The sequence below is a fragment of the Haliotis rufescens genome, unplaced genomic scaffold (assembly GCF_023055435.1).
Source record: "Haliotis rufescens isolate VD_foot unplaced genomic scaffold, xgHalRufe1.0.p SCAF_214, whole genome shotgun sequence".
NCBI classification, from domain to species: domain Eukaryota; kingdom Metazoa; phylum Mollusca; class Gastropoda; order Lepetellida; family Haliotidae; genus Haliotis; species Haliotis rufescens.
The window spans coordinates 34405-57565 of record NW_025963907.1 but is presented as its reverse complement, the minus strand read 5'-3'; the positions used below and the strand labels follow the sequence as shown (position 1 = coordinate 57565).

The 23161-nt window shown below is 47.7% G+C and overlaps 1 protein-coding gene across 5 annotated transcripts; it reads left to right on the top strand.

Annotated features, from left to right (window-relative positions):
* Window positions 1-1744: 1744 nt before the first annotated feature.
* LOC124125694 (netrin receptor unc-40-like) lies at window positions 1745-22709 on the top strand. Of its 5 annotated transcripts, XM_048401366.1 has the most exons (7): window positions 1751-3271; window positions 6113-6388; window positions 8327-8608; window positions 12095-12211; window positions 21040-21117; window positions 21483-21535; window positions 22078-22709. In XM_048401366.1, the coding sequence occupies exons 1-7, from the start codon at window positions 3115-3117 to the stop codon at window positions 22243-22245; spliced, it is 1131 nt and encodes a 376-aa protein (XP_048257323.1). In that variant the 5' UTR covers window positions 1751-3114; the 3' UTR covers window positions 22246-22709. The 5 variants fall into 5 exon arrangements, with proteins under 5 accessions (XP_048257320.1, XP_048257322.1, XP_048257321.1 ...); XM_048401363.1 differs by lacking the exons at window positions 21040-21117; window positions 21483-21535; window positions 22078-22709 and having other exon boundaries at window positions 1745-3271; window positions 9821-12193; XM_048401365.1 differs by lacking the exons at window positions 21040-21117; window positions 21483-21535; window positions 22078-22709 and having other exon boundaries at window positions 1745-3271; window positions 6079-6388; window positions 9821-12193.
* The last annotated feature ends 452 nt before the right edge of the window (window positions 22710-23161 follow it).

The window sequence follows — 23161 nt, the reverse complement described above, 5'->3', positions numbered from 1 at the left end:
CACTGAAGTCGTGCTTGTCGATGCCGTGGTTGGAGAAGAGGACGACGTGCTGGTCGGCGACATCTGAAGATGTTGGAACGGAGACGTCGGATCACAGTGTCCCGGCTAATGTGTCGATTATGTGTTCCTATGGTCTCTCGAGCACTTTCACTTGCAGTTAGGAACGGATGTCGCTGGTGTTGACGGGTAATCTGCCGATCTTGTCGAGGTGTGGTGACCGCTCCGAGGAAGGTCATCTGTGGTCTGTGTAGCATTGTATCGATGCAGGAGATGGTAAATTGTGGTTATGTTAACGTTAAAACGACGGGAAACATCTTGGACAGACTCTCCAGCTTCCAAACGTCCGACAGCCTGGTTTCTCTGAATTTGAGTTGGGCGTGGCATTGTTGACCAAGGAGTGGTAGGTCCAAGAATCGGCCACAGTTTTATACCCACTACAGTTCGTGACAGATCGTGCATTTTCGATTTCACGAGAAATGGGTGCATGATACCCACATATTAATTGAAATAGTGCGTTTTGGCGATTCGCTTTTTATGTTGCGTTTTTACTCGGGGCTTCCAAAAAGCAACCAAAAATATTGATAACACCATCAGGCTTCACTACATGCTAAAACTCGTATCAATTTATGGTTCTGTGTTTGTTACCTATTTGCTTAAAACCCCTTGCGTTTCTTTTCCATGTGAGTATATATATATATATATATATATATATATATATCTATATATATCATGAAGCACTATTTCTTTTGGTGTAAATCAAGCGAATATATATCTTAAATGTACTTCTAACTGAGTATATCTTCCCATGTACTTCTAACTGAGTATATCCACTCGTGTACTTCTGAGTACATCTTCCCATGTACTTCTAACTGAGTATATCCTCTCGTGTACTTCTAACTGAGTATATCTTCCCATGTACTTCTGAGTATATCTTCCCATGTACTTCTAACTGAGTATATCTTCCCATGTACTTCAGAGTATATCTTCCCATGTACTTCTAACTGAGTATATCTTCCCATGTACTTCTGAGTATATCTTCCCATGTACTTCTAACTGAGTATATCTTCCCATGTACTTCTGAGTATATCCACTCGTGTACTTCTGAGTATATCTTCCCATGTACTTCTGAGTATATCTTCCCATGTACTTCTGAGTATACCTTCCCATGTACTTCTGAGTATATCTTCCCATGTACTTCTGAGTATATCTTCCCATGTACTTCTGAGTATATCTTCCCATGTACTTCTGAGTATATATTCCCATGTACTTCTGAGTATACCTTGCCATGTACTTCTAACTGAGTATATCTTCCCATGTACTGACTGTGTATCTATCTTGTCAGACTAAAGGATGCAGACAGTCCCAGTACAATAGCGTAGTGGTCCGGTTTGTAAGTACACGCCTAGCATATCGCATGTCACTCTATCCGTGCCAGCGATAACAGTAATTGTGATACAGAGACGTGCACGTGACGACAACGCATGCAACACATTATGATATAATGTGGTCATCCCTGCACGGGGACACGGGTGGCCCAGTCGTCTAAGGCGCCGCTATTCGCCGTGCAGAGTTGCGTCCCTTGGGCACGACAGAAACCTATGATTGTGGGTTCGAATCCCGGTTAGCCCCAATTATGTTTCTAGAATTGTCAGCACCATACCCGTGCTCGTGGGTTTCACCGAAGTGGTAAACGTCTAAGACCTGCATCACTTCGGGCTTCCCTCCCACATTAAGTTGACACGCCGTGATATAACTGGAATAATGTTGAAAGCGGCGTTAAATCTCTCTATCTCTCTCTACATGTTATCAGGCAGACTGACACTTGTGTTTCAGGTACAGCCACAATAGAGCCTGTCACCGGCTCAGTGATGGAAGGGAAGAGCTACACGTTCACCTGCACATTCTACCTGTCCTACAGACTGACACTTGTGTTTCAGGTACAGCCACTGTGGAGCCTGTTACCGGCTCAGTGATGGAAGGGAAGAGCTACACGTTCACCTGCACATTCTACCTGTCCTACAGACTGACACTTGTGTTTCAGGTACAGCCACAATAGAGCCTGTCACCGGCTCAGTGATGGAAGGGAAGAGCTACACGTTCACCTGCACATTCTACCTGTCCTACAGACTGACACTTGTCTTTCAGGTACAGCCACAGTGGAGCCTGTCACCGGCTCAGTGATGGAAGGGAAGAGCTACACGTTCACCTGCACATTCTACCTGTCCTACAGACTGACACTTGTCTTTCAGGTACAGCCACAGTGGAGCCTGTCACCGGCTCAGTGATGGAAGGGAAGAGCTACACGTTCACCTGCACATTCTACCTGTCCTACAGACTGACACTTGTGTTTCAGGTACAGCCACTGTGGAGCCTGTCACCGGCTCAGTGATGGAAGGGAAGAGCTACACGTTCACCTGCACATTCTACCTGTCCTACAGACTGACACTTGTGTTTCAGGTACAGCCACTGTGGAGCCTGTCACCGGCTCAGTGATGGAAGGGAAGAGCTACACGTTCACCTGCACATTCTACCTGTCCTACAGACTGACACTTGTCTTTCAGGTACAGCCACAGTGGAGCCTGTCACCGGCTCAGTGATGGAAGGGAAGAGCTACACGTTCACCTGCACATTCTACCTGTCCTACAGACTGACACTTGTGTTTCAGGTACAGCCACTGTGGAGCCTGTCACCGGCTCAGTGATGGAAGGGAAGAGCTACACGTTCACCTGCACATTCTACCTGTCCTACAGACTGACACTTGTCTTTCAGGTACAGCCACAGTGGAGCCTGTCACCGGCTCAGTGATGGAAGGGAAGAGCTACACGTTCACCTGCACATTCTACCTGTCCTACAGACTGACACTTGTGTTTCAGGTACAGCCACTGTGGAGCCTGTCACCGGCTCAGTGATGGAAGGGAAGAGCTACACGTTCACCTGCACATTCTACCTGTCCTACAGACTGACACTTGTGTTTCAGGTACAGCCACAATAGAGCCTGTCACCGGCTCAGTGATCGAAGGGAAGAGCTACACGTTCACCTGCAGCACCACGCAACAGGGACACTTTTTGGTCTATTTTAAGCAGGGGACAACCACCTATTGCCGGGTGGATAGCATGGGAACGGATAGGGGACTGGAGTGTGGGGTTGTAAGAGGGGACCCCTCCAAGTTTTATTTCAAAATACCCGTCACGTACCGGAACCACTCAAGTACACATTGGTCATGTCAGGCTCGTGCAGACAAGAGCAACATGGCAAGTCTAGATGTCTGGTGTGAGTAGAATTATCCTCCTACTCTCTCTCTCTCACTCTCTCTCTCTCTCTCCCTACTACTCTCTCTCTCTGTGTCGCTCTGTCTCTCTCACTCTCTCTGTGTCGCTCTCTGTCTGTCCCTCTCTCTCACCTACTCTCTCTCTCCTACTCTCTCCTCTCTCTGTGTCGCTCTGTCTGTCTCTCACCTACTCTCTCTCACCTACTCTCTCTCCTCTCTCTGTGTTGCTCTCTGTATGTCTCTCACTCTCTCACCTACTCTCTCTCTCACCTACTCTCTCTCTCACTCTCTCACCTACTCTCTCACCTACTCTCTCTCCTCTCTCTGTGTCGCTCTCTGTCTGTCTCTTACTCTCTCACCTACTCTCTCTCTCTCTCTCTCTGTTGCTCTCTGTCTGTCTCTCACTCTCTCACCTACTCTCTCTCTCACCTACTCTCTCTCACCTACTCTCTCCTCTCTCTCTCACCTACTCTCTCTCTCCTCTCTCTGTATCGCTCTCTGTCTGTCTCTCACCTACTCTCTCTCTCTCACCTACTCTCTCTCCTCTCTCTGTGTCGCTCTCTGTCTCTCTCTCACTCTCACCTACTCTCTCACCTACTCTCTCTCTCCTCTATGTGTCGCTCTCTGTCTGTCTCTCACCTACTCTCTCTCTCACCTACTCTCTCTCCTCTCTCTGTGTCGCTCTCTGTCTGTCTCTCACTCTCTCACCTACTCTCTCTCACCTACTCTCTCTCTCTTCTCTCTGTGTCGCTCTCTGTCTGTCTCTCACCTACTCTCTCTCTCTCTCACCTACTCTCTCTCTCCTCTCTCTGTGTCGCTCTCTGTCTGTCTCTCACTCTCTCACCTACTCTCTCTCTCTTCTCTCTCTCTCCTCTCTCTGTGTCGCTCTCTGTCTGTCTCTCACCTACTCTCTCTCACCTACTTTCTCTCCTCTCTGTGTCGCTCTCTGTCTGTCTCTCACCTACTCTCTCTCTCACCTACTTTCTCTCTCCTCTCTCTGTGTCGCTCTCTGTCTGTCTCTCACTCTCTCACCTACTCTCTCTCTCCTCTCTCTGTGTCGCTCTCTGTCTGTCTCTCACTCTCTCACCTACTCTCTCTCGCCTACTCTCTCTCTCCTCTCTCTGTGTCGCTCTGTCTGTCTCTCACTATCTCACCTACTCTCGCTCACCTACTCTCTCCTCTCTCTGTGTCGCTCTCTGTCTGTCTCTCACCTACTCTCTCTCTCACCTACTCTCTCTCCTCTCTGTGTGTCGCTCTGTCTGTCTCTCACCCTCTCACCTACTCTCTCTCCTCTCTCTGTGTCGCTCTCTGTCTCTCACCTACTCTCTCTCTCACCTACTGTCTCTCCTCTCTGTGTGTCGCTCTGTCTGTCTCTCACTCTCACCTACTCTCTCTCACCTCTCTCTGTGTCGCTCTCTGTCTGTCTCTCACCTACCCTCTCTCTCACCTACTCTCTCTCTCACCTACTCTCTCTCATCTCTCTGTGTGTCGCTCTCTGTCTGTCTCTCACTCTCTCACCTACTCTCTCTCACCTACTCTCTCTCTCCTCTCTCTGTGTCGCTCTGTCTGTCTCTCACTCTCTCACCTACTCTCTCTCTCTCACCTACTCTCTCCTCTCTCTGTGTCGCTCTCTGTCTCTCACCTACTCTCTCTCACCTACTCTCTCTCTCACCTACTCTCTCTCCTCTCTGTGCCGCTCTCTGTCTGTCTCTCACTCTCTCACCTACTCTCTCTCCCCTACTCTCTCTTCTCTGTGTGTCTCTCTCACTCACTCTCTCTCTCCTCTCTCTCTGTGTCGCTCTCTGTCTGTCTCTCACCTACTCTCTCTTCTCTGTGTGTCGCTCTCTGTCTCTCTCTCTCACCTACTCTCTCTCCTCTCTCTGTGTCGCTCTCTGTCTGTCTCTCACTCTCTCACCTACTCTCTCTCTCACCTACTCTCTCTTCTCTGTGTGTGTCGCTCTGTCTCTCTCTCTCACCTACTCTCTCTTCTCTCTGTGTGTCGCTCTGTCTCTCTCTCTCCTCTCTCTGTGTCGCTCTCTGTCTGTTTCTCACTCTCTCACCTACTCTCTCTTCTCTCTGTGTGTCGCTCTCACTCTCTCACCTACTCTCTCTCTCCTCTCTGTGTCGCTCTCTGTCTGTTTCTCACTCTCTCACCTACTCTCTCTCTCACCTACTCTCTCTTCTCTGTGTGTCGCTCTCACTCTCTCACCTACTCTCTCTCTCCTCTCTCTGTGTCGCTGTCTGTCTCTCACTCTCTCACCTACTCTCTCTCTCACCTACTCTCTCTTCTCTCTGTGTGTCGCTCTCTGTCTCTCTCACTCTCTCACCTACTCTCTCTCCTCTCTCTGTGTCGCTCTCTGTCTGTCTCTCACTCTCTCACCTACTCTCTCTCACCTACTCTCTCTCTCCTCTCTGTGTCGCTGTCTGTCTCTCACTATCTCACCTACTCTCTCTCTCACCTACTCTCTCTCTCCTCTCTGTGTCGCTCTGTCTGTCTCTCACTCTCTCACCTACTCTCTCTCTCACCTACTCTCTCTCCTCTCTGTGTGTCGCTCTGTCTCTCTCTCACTCTCTCCTCTCTCTTTGTCGCTCTCTTGTTTCGGACATTTGAGTGATACATGATATTGGTGTTCTGTGTTGTAGCTGCAGTATAAACATGATAATTTATTTTATATTTGTTTTAACTTTAAATGTTTTCATTTTGAAATTATAACTATTGCAACATATAAATCGTATCAAACAGACTCGAAGTCGAATTTATAGCTATGAGATAACATTCCTGTGAATTGTATGATTTTTCTCACAGCAGTAAAGTACACCTGATACAATCCGCGCTGTTCCAGACCCGCCGGCGATAAACAGTTTGACCGCCAACGCTGTAGCCAACAGAAACGTGGTCAACGTAAACGACACCGTTTCCTTGGTTTGTCGATACGAAGGTAACCCTCCCGCCGACGTCATCATCAGAAAGCAGAGCCGGAGTCTACAAACTGTAGTCGGCGATGTCGCTGTGAGGTCCACTCTGACAACAGTGAGTTGTCACGATATGGCGACCTATGTATGCCAGGCCTCAAATAGGTTTGGCTCTGCCTCATCAACTATTCGACTACTAGTCAGGTGTAAGTACAACTTTATCCTGGTGCAATCTGCCAGTGTCGCTATGGATACCTACTCGAGTTTACTCGGTTATAATAGGGGTCGGTCGGGTAGCCTGGTGGTTAAAGCGTTCGCTCGTCAGGCCGAAGACCCGGGTTCGATTCCCGACATGGGTACAATGTGTAAAGCCCATTTTCGTGATATTGCTGGAATATTGCTTAAAGCGACGTAAAACCATACTATGTGGTTAGGTGAGGTGAAATGGGATTTAACGTCGCGTCCAAGATTATTGCACTTATAAAGCGACGTGCATGCACGTGTGTGTGTGTGTGGCTGCTTGTACTAGTCCGGACTGATGCCGATTTATAGTGCTAGCCCCCTGATATACCATGCCGCAGTTTAACATGAATACCCCACTCAGACACAGTATACTGACTCCGAGCTGACCAGTCCTTGTTTTAGCCCCTTAATGCCGAGCGCCAGACAGGGTAACAACAAGTACCATCTATTAACGTCTTTTGGTATGACGCGGCCGGGGATCGAACCCCGGACCTTCCGCTCTCCGGGCGAACGCTCTACCACTAGACCACGGAGGCGGTCCCATACTATGTCAAAGATATTTCCACACAATGAAAATAAGCTATCTAGCTCTTAAACTGAATGTACAGATCCATAACGTGTATGCAATGGTAATACTGTCCTTGGTTATTTGTCCGTTAGCAGAATGTAAATGTTGATCAATATCCACCATATAAATTACGAATGTAAGATTCATCTTCGATGTGGATCCTTATTCAAATTTCACTTCGCTTGTATTAACGCACTCATGCCACGCCTTTGATTGTGACCGAGTCATGAAGTCTGGAATAAGCAAACCAGTGGTTGATATAATGAGCAACGAATCAAAACGATGCCCTCACACCCTCTCACAGAGGCGTACAACCCACTCAATCACTGTTCTCAAAGCGGCGTACATCCCACTCAATCATTGTTCTCACAGAGGCGTACAACCCACTCAATCACTGTTCTCACAGCGGCGTACAACCCACTCAATCACTGTTCTCACAGTGGCGTACAACCCACTCGGTCACTGTTCTCACAGCGGCGTACAACCCATTCAATCACTGTTCTCACAGCGGCGTACAACGCACTCAATCACTGTTCTCACAATGAGGTACAACCAACTCAATCACTGTTCTCACAGCGGCGTACAACCCACTCAATCACTGTTCTCACAGCGGCGTACAACCCACTCAATCACTGTTCTCACGGTGACGTACAACCCACACAATCAATGTTCTCACAGCGGCGTACAACCCACTCAATGACTGTTCTCACAGCGGCGTACAACCCACTCAATCACTGTTCTCACAGTGACGTACAACCCACTCAATCACTGTTCTCACAGCGGCGTACAACCCACTCAATCACTGTTCTCACAGCGGCGTACAACCCACACAATCACTGTTCTCACAGCGGCGTACAACCAACACAATCACTGTTCTCACAGTGACGTACAACCAACACAATCACTGTTCTCACAGTGACGTACAACCCACTCAATCACTGTTCTCACAGTGACGTACAACCCACTCAATCACTATTCTCACAGCATCACAGCATTCACAGGTTGGGGACATGTTTGGCCCTTTCGTCTAAGGTCGTAATTCGTTGTGCAGAGTTGCGTGCCTTAACGGTGCCAGGGTGATGGAGGGTTCGCGTTTCGCGTTTTCCCGTTGCTCGTGTGTTTCGTCCCAGGAATGAAATTCAGACCTGTACATTCGGGATTGACTTCAGATGCACTTGACTATATGTGATGTATCTCTGTTTAAAGCTGCGTTAAATTAATCTCATTCACTCACTCACTCACGCACGCACGCACGCACGCACGCATTCACTCACTCGCGCACGCACGCACGCACGCACTCACTCACTCACTCACTCACTCACTCACTCCACAGGTCCTCCAACCCAAGGTGCTTCCCAAGGTACAACCACAACCTCCCTTGAAGGGGACGTAACTCTGACCCTGACAGTGATGGCCTACCCTCGGCCTACCTTCACCTGGTTTGGCCCGCTTGGGAACCTGTTAGACGCAAACAATGGTTCTCTGGACGCTAATCTGAACGTCATCAGCAGGATTACCATTAAAGACGTCACTGATGATGACCTTGGAGTATACACAGTTATTGTCAAAAACGATCTTGGATCAGGAAATTTTACCGTCGCACTAGCCACAGAAGGTTTGTACATCTTTTGAACTTCACGTTCTTTAACTCGATAACTATCATTTTCCGTAACCATATACGTTACTATATAATCAGCGTTAACGTCATTTTCCGTTAGTTTATATAATATATTTAGCCTTAAACGTCAAGGGCATGTTCCGTTTGCATATATAAAACGTTCAGTGTCAACGTCATTTTAAAACTTTCAGCTGTTTAACAATGAAACCTTCCCCATATGTTCAAGAGTACGTGTTGTCGATTTGATAATGTTGCGTTTCTATGTCGATTGAGTATACGGTTAAATACATGCGTATATACATGTATGATTAATAACATATAACGGCATTTTAAACCGACAGAGAGGACGTATTCGCTTTCAAATGCCGCTTTGTCTGACCACTGGGGTCTCAGAGTTGACCATTGTGGAGTAGAGTTTCATGTGGATTGAACGTTCAATGTTTACCTAATTCGTTAGGCTATGGGCGCCGCCAGCACTGTAGACAATGTCATGACTTTTTCAGTCTTCTTGTACAGTATTTATAAAATGTTTAACAAACTATCTGTTAAATGATGTTAACAGGGCGTATTTAAGTTATTGTTTAGCGACTTATATGTATATTTAGCATATGATCGAACAAATTTGTGGATATGAGCAACAAAATGCAACATTTGTTAATCACTTCTGAAAAAATAAAATTCGACCTATGAGACCTATGAGACCTATGAGAGGTGTTGTCCATCAGAATCTACTAGTCATGGTCTGAATCCAGGTGGCTTACAGTGTTCGCTCGTTACGCCAAAAACTCGGGTTCGAATCCCAACATGAGCACAATGGTGAAGTCCATGTCTAAAGTGCGCCGTCATTGTACCGCCGGAATAGTGGTAAAGTCGTCGTAAAACCATATTCAATCAGTGAAAAAAGATTAAGCGAACTGTTTGTGCCTGTTGCAGATCCCGTTAGAGGGGGTATGGTGACCGGGCTTGTTATCGGCGGGATTGCCATTCTGGTGATTGTTGCAGATCCCGTTAGAGGGGGTTTGGTGACCGGGCTTGTTATCGGCGGGATTGCCATTCTGGTGATTGTTGCAGATCCCGTTAGAGGGGGTATGGTGACCGGGCTTGTTATCGGCGGGATTGCCATTCTGGTGATTGTTGCAGATCCCGTTAGAGGGGGTTTGGTGACCGGGCTTGTTATCGGCGGGATTGCCATTCTGGTGATTGTTGCAGATCCCGTTAGTGGGGGTTTGGTGGCCGGGCTTGTTATCGGCGGGATTGCCATTCTGGTGATTGTTGCAGATCCCGTTAGAGGGGGTTTGGTGACCGGGCTTGTTATCGGCGGGATTGCCATTCTGGTGATTGTTGCAGATCCCGTTAGAGGGGGTTTGGTGACCGGGCTTGTTATCGGCGGGATTGCCATTCTGGTGATTGTTGCAGATCCCGTTAGTGGGGGTTTGGTGGCCGGGCTTGTTATCGGCGGGATTGCCATTCTGGTGATTGTTGCAGATCCCGTTAGTGGGGGTTTGGTGACCGGGCTTGTTATCGGCGGGATTGCCATTCTGGTGATTGTTGCAGATCCCGTTAGAGGGGGTTTGGTGACCGGGCTTGTTATCGGCGGGATTGCAATTCTGGTGATTGTTGCAGATCCCGTTAGTGGGGGTTTGGTGGCCGGGCTTGTTATCGGCGGGATTGCCATTCTGGTGATTGTTGCAGATCCCGTTAGAGGGGGTTTGGTGACCGGGCTTGTTCTCGGCGGGATCGCCATTCTGGTGATTGTTGCAGATCCCGTTAGTGGGGGTTTGGTGGCCGGGATTGTTCTCGGCGGGATTGCCATTCTGGTGATTGTTGCAGATCCCGTTAGTGGGGGTTTGGTGACCGGGCTTGTTATCGGCGGGATCGCCATTCTGGTGATTGTTGCAGATCCCGTTAGTGGGGGTTTGGTGGCCGGGATTGTTCTCGGCGGGATTGCCATTCTGGTAATTGTTGCAGATCCCGTTAGAGGGGGTTTGGTGGCCGGGCTTGTTCTCGGCGGGATTGCCATTCTGGTGATTGTTGCGATCCCGTTAGAGGGGGTTTGGTGGCCGGGCTTGTTATCGGCGGGATCGCCATTCTGGTGATTGTTGCAGATCCCGTTAGTGGGGGTTTGGTGACCGGGCTTGTTCTCGGCGGGATTGCCATTCTGGTGATTGTTGCAGATCCCGTTAGAGGGGGTTTGGTGGCCGGGATTGTTATCGGCGGGATTGCCATTCTGGTGATTGTTGCAGATCCCGTTAGTGGGGGTTTGGTGGCCGGGCTTGTTATCGGCGGGATTGCCATTCTGGTGATTGTTGCAGATCCCGTTAGTGGGGGTTTGGTGGCCGGGCTTGTTATCGGCGGGATTGCCATTCTGGTGATTGTTGCAGATCCCGTTAGTGGGGGTTTGGTGGCCGGGCTTGTTATCGGCGGGATCGCCATTCTGGTGATTGTTGCAGATCCCGTTAGAGGGGGTTTGGTGACCGGGCTTGTTATCGGCGGGATTGCCATTCTGGTGATTGTTGCAGATCCCGTTAGTGGGGGTTTGGTGACCGGGCTTGTTCTCGGCGGGATTGCCATTCTGGTGATTGTTGCAGATCCCGTTAGTGGGGGTTTGGTGACCGGGCTTGTTATCGGCGGGATTGCCATTCTGGTGATTGTTGCAGATCCCGTTAGTGGGGGTTTGGTGACCGGGCTTGTTCTCGGCGGGATTGCCATTCTGGTGATTGTTGCAGATCCCGTTAGTTGGGGTTTGGTGACCGGGCTTGTTATCGGCGGGATTGCCATTCTGGTGATTGTTGCAGATCCCGTTAGTGGGGGTTTGGTGACCGGGCTTGTTATCGGCGGGATTGCCATTCTGGTGATTGTTGCAGATCCCGTTAGTGGGGGTTTGGTGACCGGGCTTGTTCTCGGCGGGATTGCCATTCTGGTGATTGTTGCAGATCCCGTTAGAGGGGGTTTGGTGACCGGGCTTGTTCTCGGCGGGATTGCCATTCTGGTGATTGTTGCAGATCCCGTTAGAGGGGGTTTGGTGGCCGGGCTTGTTATCGGCGGGATTGCCATTCTGGTGATTGTTGCAGATCCCGTTAGTGGGGGTTTGGTGGCGGGATTGTTCTCGGCGGGATTGCCATTCTGGTGATTGTTGCAGATCCCGTTAGAGGGGGTTTGGTGACCGGGCTTGTTCTCGGCGGGATTGCCATTCTGGTGATTGTTGCAGATCCCGTTAGAGGGGGTTTGGTGGCCGGGCTTGTTATCGGCGGGATCGCCATTCTGGTGATTGTTGCAGATCCCGTTAGTGGGGGTTTGGTGGCGGGATTGTTCTCGGCGGGATTGCCATTCTGGTGATTGTTGCAGATCCCGTTAGAGGGGGTTTGGTGACCGGGCTTGTTCTCGGCGGGATTGCCATTCTGGTGATTGTTGCAGATCCCGTTAGAGGGGGTTTGGTGGCCGGGCTTGTTATCGGCGGGATTGCCATTCTGGTGATTGTTGCAGATCCCGTTAGTGGGGGTTTGGTGGCCGGGATTGTTCTCGGCGGGATTGCCATTCTGGTGATTGTTGCTGTTTCCGTGGTCTTGATCAACCGAAAGATGAGGAAGGAAGACGACAATAGTAAGTACTTGTGCACTCAAAGTATGACCTTTCCATTTTGTTGTGATAATTACCCTTCATCTATATAACTCGCCTCAGACCACAATTTAACTAAGCGGCAAAAGAAAGTATAGGTTGGCAATTTGTAATTTTCCTAAAAACAGCGATAACTAGTGGAAAGTGGGTATTGGGAATATGACTGCCCAGGAACAGGTACCCCAAAACACCTCACCCGAACGCGCCACCTTTGACGGCGCTCGTGCGGTGACAAAAAAAATGTTTTCCCGCCTATGGCATAAACCGCACGTGCATGTAAAATGTATAAATGCGTTCGTCTGCAGGGTATATCCACACGTTATGAAAGCACACATAAGAAATGCCACGACTGCCACAGGAGCAGAGAGAGAGAGAGAGCCGTCGGTATGGCCCAAATGGGGGCAACACAGGTCCAAATTGCCGGGAGGTTTGGTTGTACACCATTGACAGTAGCCAGGCTGATTCAACGGTACAGGCAGACAGGGAGGACACAGGACAGGCCTAGAACCGGATGACCCCGAGTGACAACACCACTGGAAGGCGGTCAGATACGGCTCATTCACCTCTGCGAAACAAATTCGTGACGGCGACGGCAGCAACAGCGTTGGGAGATCCCATTAGCCAACGTACAGTACTACGACGGATTCGTGCTGCTGGAAGCCGAGCGTATCGTCCTTTCCGAGGAATGTTACTGACTGCTCAACATCGACGCCTGAGACTGCGATGGGCGAGGCAAGTTCTACGCTGGCAAGTGAGAAATTGGCGTCGAGTGCTGTTTACTGATGAAAGCAGTTTAACTTGTTTCGAAATGACGGCAGAAAACGAGTTTATCGACGCAGAGGGGAACGTTTGTCTCCGGCGTGTATTCGAGAGGTCCATCCATTCGGCGGGTAGGTGGCAAGGTGTGGGGCGGTATTTGTCAGAAAACTGATTTGGTGACTATACAGGAAAACCAGAACGCTGCGCAGTAAAGAGACCACGTGTTGCAGCCAGTTGTGCTTCCGTTCTTACAAAACCAACAGCAGGGGACATTGTTTCAACACGACAATGCCAGGCCCAATCCTGCAAGACTGACTCGGAACTTTCTAAACCAGCAGAACGTTGACGTTTTGCCCTGGCCTGCCCACTCACCCGATATGAATTCTATTGAACATCTGTGGGACCATCTTGACAGACAGATTAGAGTACGCCATCAGCCTCCCGTCAACACACAAGAATTGCAGCAGGCCCTGGCAACGTATCCCAGTCCACACACAGCATGCATTGAGGCACCTGGAGGTCATACACGCTACTGAAGGCAACTGTGTCGACAATGAACTTGTAGTGTGTCTGACATTTTTTGGGTGACATTTCAGACAAATTTTGAAAATGAAATTTCTTACCCTATCATTGTTAACCTTGAGCTTACATTACCAGTGATTGCACAACTTCATTCAAACTGTGGTTGATCAATCATTTGTTACCCCTCCCTAGATGATATTATAATTCACAACAAAACCTCTTCTTGTTATTTTTTTTTATCGATCATGGAAATCGACCTATACTTTCTTTTGCCGCCCAGTTTATTTCCATTCTTTTCTATCTTAAGTGGCATGTCAGAATGATGAGATCTGATTGGTTCGCGTGATCTTGATAAAATAATATGTATCCCGCCTAGGAGGGTAATACATTTCTCAGCGGGAGAATAAATCCCTTATACCCCAACACGAAGAAAACACGCTGCACGTGGATTTCTTGGCGGGAGAAAAAATCCCTCACACCCCGCTCTGAAGCAAAAAGCCGCACGTTTCTTCCTGCTTCAATGATTGTCACGTGATATAGCACAAGTTAACCGCCGCTCAATCAAACAGCTGAATTTGGTTTTGTTCATTTACATATTAAAACATGTCGGTTAGATACATTCATTGTAGCAGGATCACTCGGGGTACATGGGGATTTATAAGAGAGGGAAACACGTGGTTTATTGCTTGACAAAGTTGCCATTGTACAGTTTCTATTGAATGGACGACAAGAACAAGTACGTCCCATTTAAATTCGGGAAACCTAGAAATTCTCCGCGCCAGTCTCGGTCAAAGGTATTTACAAAATTCAACATGTTGTTTTCATGAAAATATACTAAGGAAAAAAAAATGAAAAGAAATATCTAAAAAAGATCAAAATTTAAACCATGTCACCCATGGTGACTTCTATATTGATCGCGGCTGAAATGAAACAAACACGAAATGGTTATTCGATGGTGATGTACTAGTATTTGATAAGGGTATTGTTGTGTTTTTGACTTCAAGTTTACAGTATTTCGGCAACTGTTTTCGGATTTGTAACGTTTCGCTAACGTTTGTAACTTTTGGGTCCTACTTCAAGCGTATACTTCCGTTGGCCCGGCAGGATATAGTCAACTATTCATCAATAAATGAAACCAATTAGCTTAACAATGTCGTCAAGTGGAGGCTTCGCATCCGAGTACTGCACCAAAGGGGTTCAGGGGGTGAGGTGGGGTTCAGGGGGTGAGGTGGAGTTCAGGAGGTGAGGTGGGGTTCAGGGGGTGAGGTGGGGTGAAATGGGGTTTAAAGTCGCGTCCTAGATTACTGCACTTATTCGGCAATCCGGTCCATCCTTTAATTCTAATAATGCCGATTGTCAGGCAGGGTAATAATGAACTCCGCTGTGAAGAGCTTACATAATGTCACTGTCCTGATGACGTCTTTAAACATGAAAAGTTTGTTTGTGACATGTTTATGACATGTTTGTGACAAACGACATCCTTGATTGTATAATGCTGAAAAATGTCAAATAGCAAACAAATTGATAATATTATGACAATATGTCATGTCGTCATGTCATTTGTAATGGGGTTTTTTAAAAATGTTTTTTTTATAATTACTATCTAGATTGATAAACAAATTTATCATATAATGGGTAGGTTTCTCGGCAGGATAAAGCCAACAGTTCAAAACGATATCCGTTGGGGTCAGATGCGGATAGAGATGCAAATATCAAAGGTCAAGTAGGGACTACTTTCACTGTTTATAAACAAACATGGCGTCGCCCTCGTCATTCAGCGATCCACACCACTGCCACAGGCTAATTTGTATATCATGTGACCGGACTTTTCTCTTGTTTGTAAACAAACGCGCTTTTTCAGAAATCAGTATAGAACGGACTAATGCAAGTATTTGGGGGCGCTTTACATATTGTTTTGCATAACTATATAGATATGCTACTACAACTGCGACAGTGAGTTGCATGACAATATATATATTTATGCATCAAAGTGACCGCGTCGCTAGCTCTCCGTTGGGCTTCGATGACAGCACGTGGAGCCGTACAACCAATGTAAACATAGGATAACTACGCAAAAACAAGTAGATTTTTACGTATTTGCATACTTTCTCAAAGAAGGTTAACCATTCTTTGACATTTGTTTATGAAAATGTGTAGACTTGTCAAACATGAAACGGATGAAAAGCATATGCAATATCTTGAATGGACTGTGAAAGATGTGACGAATCGTTACATGGCGCTGGCCTGTGGCAGGGGTACTATGCTAGCTGGCTGCCGGCCGCATGGAACTCTGGGTAGGAGAGTATCAGCGATCGAGTCAGAATTAACCATCAGGAATCTGGATAAACTACAGAGATAATTGCTTTCATTATCAAAAGAACAGTCTAATATACTGAAAATCAGTGTCTTACTGTGACGTAGCTGAGACATTTTATAAGTTTGGGCAACTTTGGTGATATAGGCTAAATTTCGACACAATTTTGCGAGGGCACGAGGCCTAGCCAAGCGGGATCAGTAGCCATATCTGTGCTTGTAGACCTCTGCGGCTTGAACCTTTCTCCACAAATTAAAATAGTTGGATTAGGCCGAAATATGTTTAAATTGTTACCGTGTTTCGTTTTGTCGCTGTGTGTACATCTGACTACACTTCTTAATGTTATGACAGGACAGACCGACTGTCAACAACGTCTGACCGTGGCCGTGACGTCTCATAGACTATAGGGTCAGAGTCGCTTCCCTTTGACAAAGGGCAGTTACTCTAGCGGACCGACCGATGGATTGCCGCGATAGGAAATTAAAAACAATTGTTGTTTTGCGTGTATGATGCTTCGCCACTGTAATATACTATAAGGAAGAGATTTCTGTTGGAACTATATTGGGTACTGCCACTGTCCGACTGACACATCACTTACCCTGTGATGTAATAAATATTAATGCGCGCATTCCAGGAAAACTCGCAATGTTTTGGTAATGTTTGTGAGAGAGGGAGAGCGATTTTGAGGCACAAAATTAAAGAATGACACTTATGATGAAGAGGTTATCACGCTTGTGTGTTTGGGATGGTAAATATCCTGTATTAGGAATAAACACTATGTATTTAGTTCGCCAAGGCTCGCTAAATACAATGTTTATTCCTAATGCAGGATATATGCCATCACCAAACACACTCGCGTGATAACCTCTATGTACCATCTTTGACGTTTGTAGGTATGACGCGGCCAGGGTATCGAATCATCGACCTTCCACTCACCTGACACCATGGAGCACCATGACAGAGTTGTTTCAGACCCCGACCTAGTTAGCTCGCACCATGACAGAGTTGTTCTAGACCCCAGCCTAGTTAGCTCGCACCATGACAGAGTTGTTCTAGACCCCAGCCTAGTTAGCTCGCACCATGACAGAGTTGTTTCAGACCCCAGCCTAGTTAGCTAGCACCATGACAGAGTTGTTTCAGACCCCGACCTAGTTAGATCGCACCATGACAGAGTTGTTCTAGACCCCAGCCTAGTTAGCTAGCACCATGACAGAGTTGTGTTAGACCCCAGCCTAGTTAGCTAGCACCATGACAGAGTTGTTTCAGACCCCAGCCTAGTTAGCTCGCACCATGACAGAGTTGTTTCAGACCCCTCCCTAGTTAGCTAGCACCATGACAGAGTTGTTTCAGACCCCTCCCTAGTTAGCTCGCACCATGACAGAGTTGTTTTAGACCCCAGCCTAGTTAGATCGCACCATGACAGAGTTGTTTTAGACATCACCCTAGTTAGCTCGCACCATGACAGAGTTGTTTCAGACCCCTCCCTAGTTAACTCGCACCATGAAGAGTTGTTTCAGACCCCACCCTAGTTAGATCGCACCATGACAGAGTTGTTTCAGACCCCACCCTAGTTAGCTCGCACCATGACAGAGTTGTTCTAGACCCCACCCTAGTTAGCTAGCACCGTGACAAAGTTGTTTCAGACCCCAGCCTAGTTAGCTCGCACCATGACAGAGTTGTTTCAGACCCCGACCTAGTTAGCTCGCACAATGAAAGAGTTGTTTCAGACCCCAGCCTAGTTAGCTAGCACCATGACAGAGTTGTTTCAGACCCCGACCTAGTTAGCTCGCACCATGACAGAGTTCTTTTAGACCCCAGCCTCGTTAGCTCACACCACGACAGAGTTGTTTTAGACCCCAGCCTCGTTAGCTCACACCACGACAGAGTTGTTTCAGACCCCGACCTAGTTAGCTCGCACCATGACAGAGTTGTTCTAGACCCCAGCCTAGTTAGCTAGCACCATGACAGAGTTGTTTCAGACCCCAGCCTAGTTAGCAATCACCATGACAGAGTTGTTTCAGACCCCAGCCTAGTTAGCTCGCACCATGACAGAGTTGTTTCAGACCCCACCCTAGTTAGCTCGCACCATGACAGAGTTGTTCTAGACCCCACCCTAGTTAGCCAGCACCATGACAGAGTTGTTTCAGACCCCAGCCTCGTTAGCTCATACCATGACAGCGTTGTTTCAGACCCCAGCCTAGTTAGCTCGCACCATGACAGCGTTGTTCTAGACCCCGACCTAGTGAGCTCACACCATGACAGAGTTGTTCTACACCCCACCCTAGTTAGATCGCACCATGACAGAGTTCTTCTAGACCCCACCCTAGTTAGCTCGCGCCATGACAGAGTTGTTTCAGACCCCTCCCTTGTTAGCTAGCACCATGACAGAGTTGTTCTAGACCCCAGCCTTGTTAGCTCGCACCATGACAGAGTTGTTCTAGACCCCAGCCTAGTTAGCTAGCACCATGACAGAGTTGTTCTAGACCCCAGCCTTGTTAGCTCGCACCATGACAGAGTTGTTTCAGACCCTTCCCTAGTTAGCTAGCACCATGACAGAGTTGTTTCAGACCCCTCCCTTGTTAGCTAGCACCATGACAGAGTTGTTCTAGACCCCACCCTAGTTAGCTCACACCATGACTGAGTTGTTTCAGACCCCACCCTAGTTAGCTAGCACCATGACAGAGTTGTTCTACACCCCACCCTAGTTAGCTCACACCATGACAGAGTTGTTTTAGACCCCAGCCTATTTAGCTCGCACCATGACAGAGTTGTTTCAGACCCCACCCTAGTTAGCTCGCACCATGACAGAGTTGTTTTAGACCCCAGCCTAGTTAGATCGCACCATGACAGAGTTGTTTTAGACATCACCCTAGTTAGCTCGCACCATGACAGAGTTGTTTCAGACCCCTCCCTAGTTAACTCGCACCATGAAGAGTTGTTTCAGACCCCACCCTAGTTAGATCGCACCATGACAGAGTTGTTTCAGACCCCACCCTAGTTAGCTCGCACCATGACAGAGTTGTTTCAGACCCCACCCTAGTTAGCTCGCACCATGACAGAGTTGTTTTAGACCCCAGCCTAGTTAGATCGCACCATGACAGAGTTGTTTTAGACATCACCCTAGTTAGCTCGCACCATGACAGAGTTGTTTCAGACCCCTCCCTAGTTAACTCGCACCATGAAGAGTTGTTTCAGACCCCACCCTAGTTAGCTCGCACCATGACAGAGTTGTTTCAGACCCCAGCCTAGTTAGCTCGCACCATGACAGAGTTGTTTCAGACCCCAGCCTAGTTAGCTCGCACAATGACAGAGTTGTTTCAGACCCCAGCCTAGTTAGCTAGCACCATGACAGAGTTGTTTCAGACCCCGACCCAGTTAGCTCGCACCATGACAGAGTTCTTTTAGACCCCAGCCTCGTTAGCTCACACCACGACAGAGTTGTTTTAGACCCCAGCCTCGTTAGCTCACACCACGACAGAGTTGTTTCAGACCCCGACCTAGTTAGCTCGCACCATGACAGAGTTGTTCTAGACCCCAGCCTAGTTAGCTAGCACCATGACAGAGTTGTTTCAGACCCCAGCCTAGTTAGCAATCACCATGACAGAGTTGTTTCAGACCCCACCCTAGTTAGCTCGCACCATGACAGAGTTGTTTCAGACCCCAGCCTAGTTAGCTCGCACCATGACAGAGTTGTTTCAGACCCCACCCTAGTTAGCTCGCACCATGACAGAGTTGTTCTAGACCCCACCCTAGTTAGCTAGCACCATGACAGAGTTGTTTCAGACCCCAGCCTCGTTAGCTCATACCATGACAGCGTTGTTTCAGACCCCAGCCTAGTCAGCTCGCACCATGACAGCGTTGTTCTAGACCCCGACCTAGTTAGCTCACACCATGACAGAGTTGTTCTACACCCCACCCTAGTTAGATCGCACCATGACAGAGTTCTTCTAGACCCCACCCTAGTTAGCTCGCGCCATGACAGAGTTGTTTCAGACCCCTCCCTTGTTAGCTAGCACCATGACAGAGTTGTTCTAGACCCCAGCCTTGTTAGCTAGCACCATGACAGAGTTGTTTCATACCCCACCCTAGTTAGCTCGCACCATGACAGAGTTGTTTCAGACCTCACCCTAGTTAGCTCGCACCATGACAGAGTTGTTTCAGACCTCACCCTAGTTAGCTCGCACCATGACAGAGATGTTTCAGACCCCTCCCTAGTTAGCTCGCACCATGACAGAGTTGTTTCAGACCCCTCCCTTGTTAGCTAGCACCATGACAGAGTTGTTTCAGACCCCACCCTAGTTAGCTCGCACCATGACAGAGTTGTTTCATACCCCACCCTAGTTAGCTCGCACCATGACAGAGTTGTTTCAGACCTCACCCTAGTTAGCTTGCACCATGACAGAGTTGTTTCAGACCTCACCCTAGTTAGCTCGCACCATGACAGAGTTGTTTCAGACCCCTCCCTAGTTAGCTAGCACCATGACAGAGTTGTTTCAGACCCCTCCCTTGTTAGCTCGCACCATGACTGAGTTGTTTCAGACCCCACCCTAGTTAGCTAGCACCATGACAGAGTTGTTCTAGACCCCACCCTAGTTAGCTCACACCATGACAGAGTTGTTTTAGACCCCACCCTAGTTAGCTCGCACCATGACAGAGTTGTTTCAGACCTCACCCTAGATAGCTCGCACCATGACAGAGTTGTTTTAGACACCAGCCTATTTAGCTCGCACCATGACAGAGTTGTTTTAGGCCCCACCCTAGATAGCTCGCACCATGACAGAGTTGTTCTAGACCCCACCCTAGATAGCTCGCACCATGACAGAGTTGTTCTAGACCCCACCCTAGTTAGCTCGCACCATGACAGAGTTGTTCTAGACCCCACCCTAGATAGCTCGCACCATGACAGAGTTGTTTCAGAACCCATCCTTGTTAGCTAGCACCATGACAGAGTTGTTCTAGACCCCACCCTAGATAGCTCGCACCATGACAGAGTTGTTTCAGAACCCACCCTTGTTAGCTCGCACCATGACAGAGTTGTTTCAGACCCCACACTAGCTCGCAATATGACAGAGCTCGCGGGTTTCAGGAAGGCAGTAAACTTTCATCATTTGCGCCGCTTTGCGCTCCTCTCAAATGACACAGGAACGCCTTGAGACAACTGATATACTATTCTGAACGGCGTTAAACTAATTCACTCACTCACTCTTGGTTTTTTTAGATTTAGACATGGATATTATGAACAGCACTGCCGAAGATGACACGAACGGGAATCTGTATGTCCAAGTAAATATACCACGTAAGTAATTCACCACGCTTCTTGTCTGTCACTGGTTAGGAAGACGCGGACGGGAATCTGTATGTCCAAGTAAATATACCACGTAAGTAATTCACCACGCTTCTTGTCTGTCACTGGTTAGGAAGACGCGGACGGGAATCTGTATGTCCAAGTAAATATACCACGTAAGTAATTCACCACGCTTCTTGTCTGTCACTGGTTAGGAAGAGACAGACGGAAATCTGTATGTCCAAGTAAATATACCACGTAAGTAATTCACCAAGCTTCTTGTCTGTCACTGGTTAGGAAGACGCAGACGGGAATCTTATTGCCATTTCCGCGTCTGTGAGTTGTTCTTTTGACATACGTTTACAATTTTCTTTCAGGTCAAAAAAATCACGGAGGTTCAAATCTAAAGGAAGACCCGACTTACAAACAGGTAGGTAATTGTAAATTAAGTGAGTGAGTGAGTGAGTGAATGGGTGTTTGGGTGGGTGAAACTGAGCGAGACGCCGCTTTTCTCATCTATATATCACGCGTTAGACACACAGTATAGACTTGCCCGTTATCGATCTTTGGTCTCAGGCGTGACGAGTTAACAGTGCTACAACCTGTTAGTGTTACTGAAGGATACGCTTGCGCTTACTTCAGAGCCGCTGTAAGGCTATACTATTGTTTTGGAAAGCGTTAAACGACCAACAAACAATATAGCGACGTGCATGCAGGTGTGTGTGTGTGTGTGTGTGTGTGTGTGTAGGGTTATTTTAACGAGAATATCCCGCAGGCAAATACTATGATATATTTATGTTAATAGAATATCTTTTATTGTATATACTATTTAAGGGTTGAGTTGAATATATATGGAGAGAGAGATATGTTTAACTATGTTATGTATATGCAACTTACGAGTTGACTAAATGTGTATATATTTACTTATGTTAACATATGAGAAACAAATGCTGTATTTCCTCAATGTTGAAGGGTCGGAAGACAGGTGTGGATGAAGACGGTCTGCTCTACGTCAGCGTGGATGTTGAAGACCCGCCTGACAGCGCCGTCGACATACATGAGACTAAAGACGACGACGACGATCCTACACAGTATGCCGACCTTGCCTTCAACCAACCTGGCGCCCAGGACATCCACTAGCGACGTCAGGACGGTACCCTGATGAGTGCTCGCATCCAATTTTCTGTGCAGCGTTGCGTGCCCTACTTGTGACAGGAAACGCAGAACACGAGTTCGAATCCAAAATTCGCTCCGATTATGATCCTCGGTTTGCCACCACGAAACCCATGCATCTGGACTACACCAGATGGTACAGAATAACTCCCTCGGGCTTCCCTCTCACATCAAGCTGACAAGCCGTCATATAACTGAAACATTGTTCAAGGCGACGTCAAGCCCCACAGACACCGGCGTGCTACAGTGGTACAGTTGTACTTTAGTCCTTCAAACCTTGTTCAGCTATAACTTTGTCGTAGTATACGCCGTGAAGATCCGGGGCAGAATGAGTCTTCAGCTACCCATGCTTGCCGTAAAAGGCGACTATGTTTGTCGTAAGAGGCTCGCTGACTTTGTTGACGCATGTCATCTTGTCCCAAATGCGTTGATCGGTGCTCTTGACATCAATCACCGGATTGTCTGGTCCAGATTCGACTATTTACAGACCGCCGTCATACAGCTGGAATATTGAATATTATTAAACAACAAACAAACAAACAAACAAACAAAGACCACACTCGCGGAATGACAAGGTTCGATAACGTCCCTTTGTAGGCGATATCTGCTTGATATGAAAACATTGTGAACAATTAGAAATACGTAGGAACACACATTTTCAGACACAATTGCTCTACACAATCTAGATACATTTAGTTTGCCCGCCAGTGAGCTGGAACTCCTTGTAATCTCCTTACATCGATGTTCTGCCTGTTTGTCAACAGATAACTGGCTGTCGTTCCAAACACGTCTAGATAGGGATTGATTATGTCGATGTGGGCGATTTTGTTGACAAACTTGGTCGAAAGACATGAGGCACTACATGGTAAATAGGGCTGTTCAC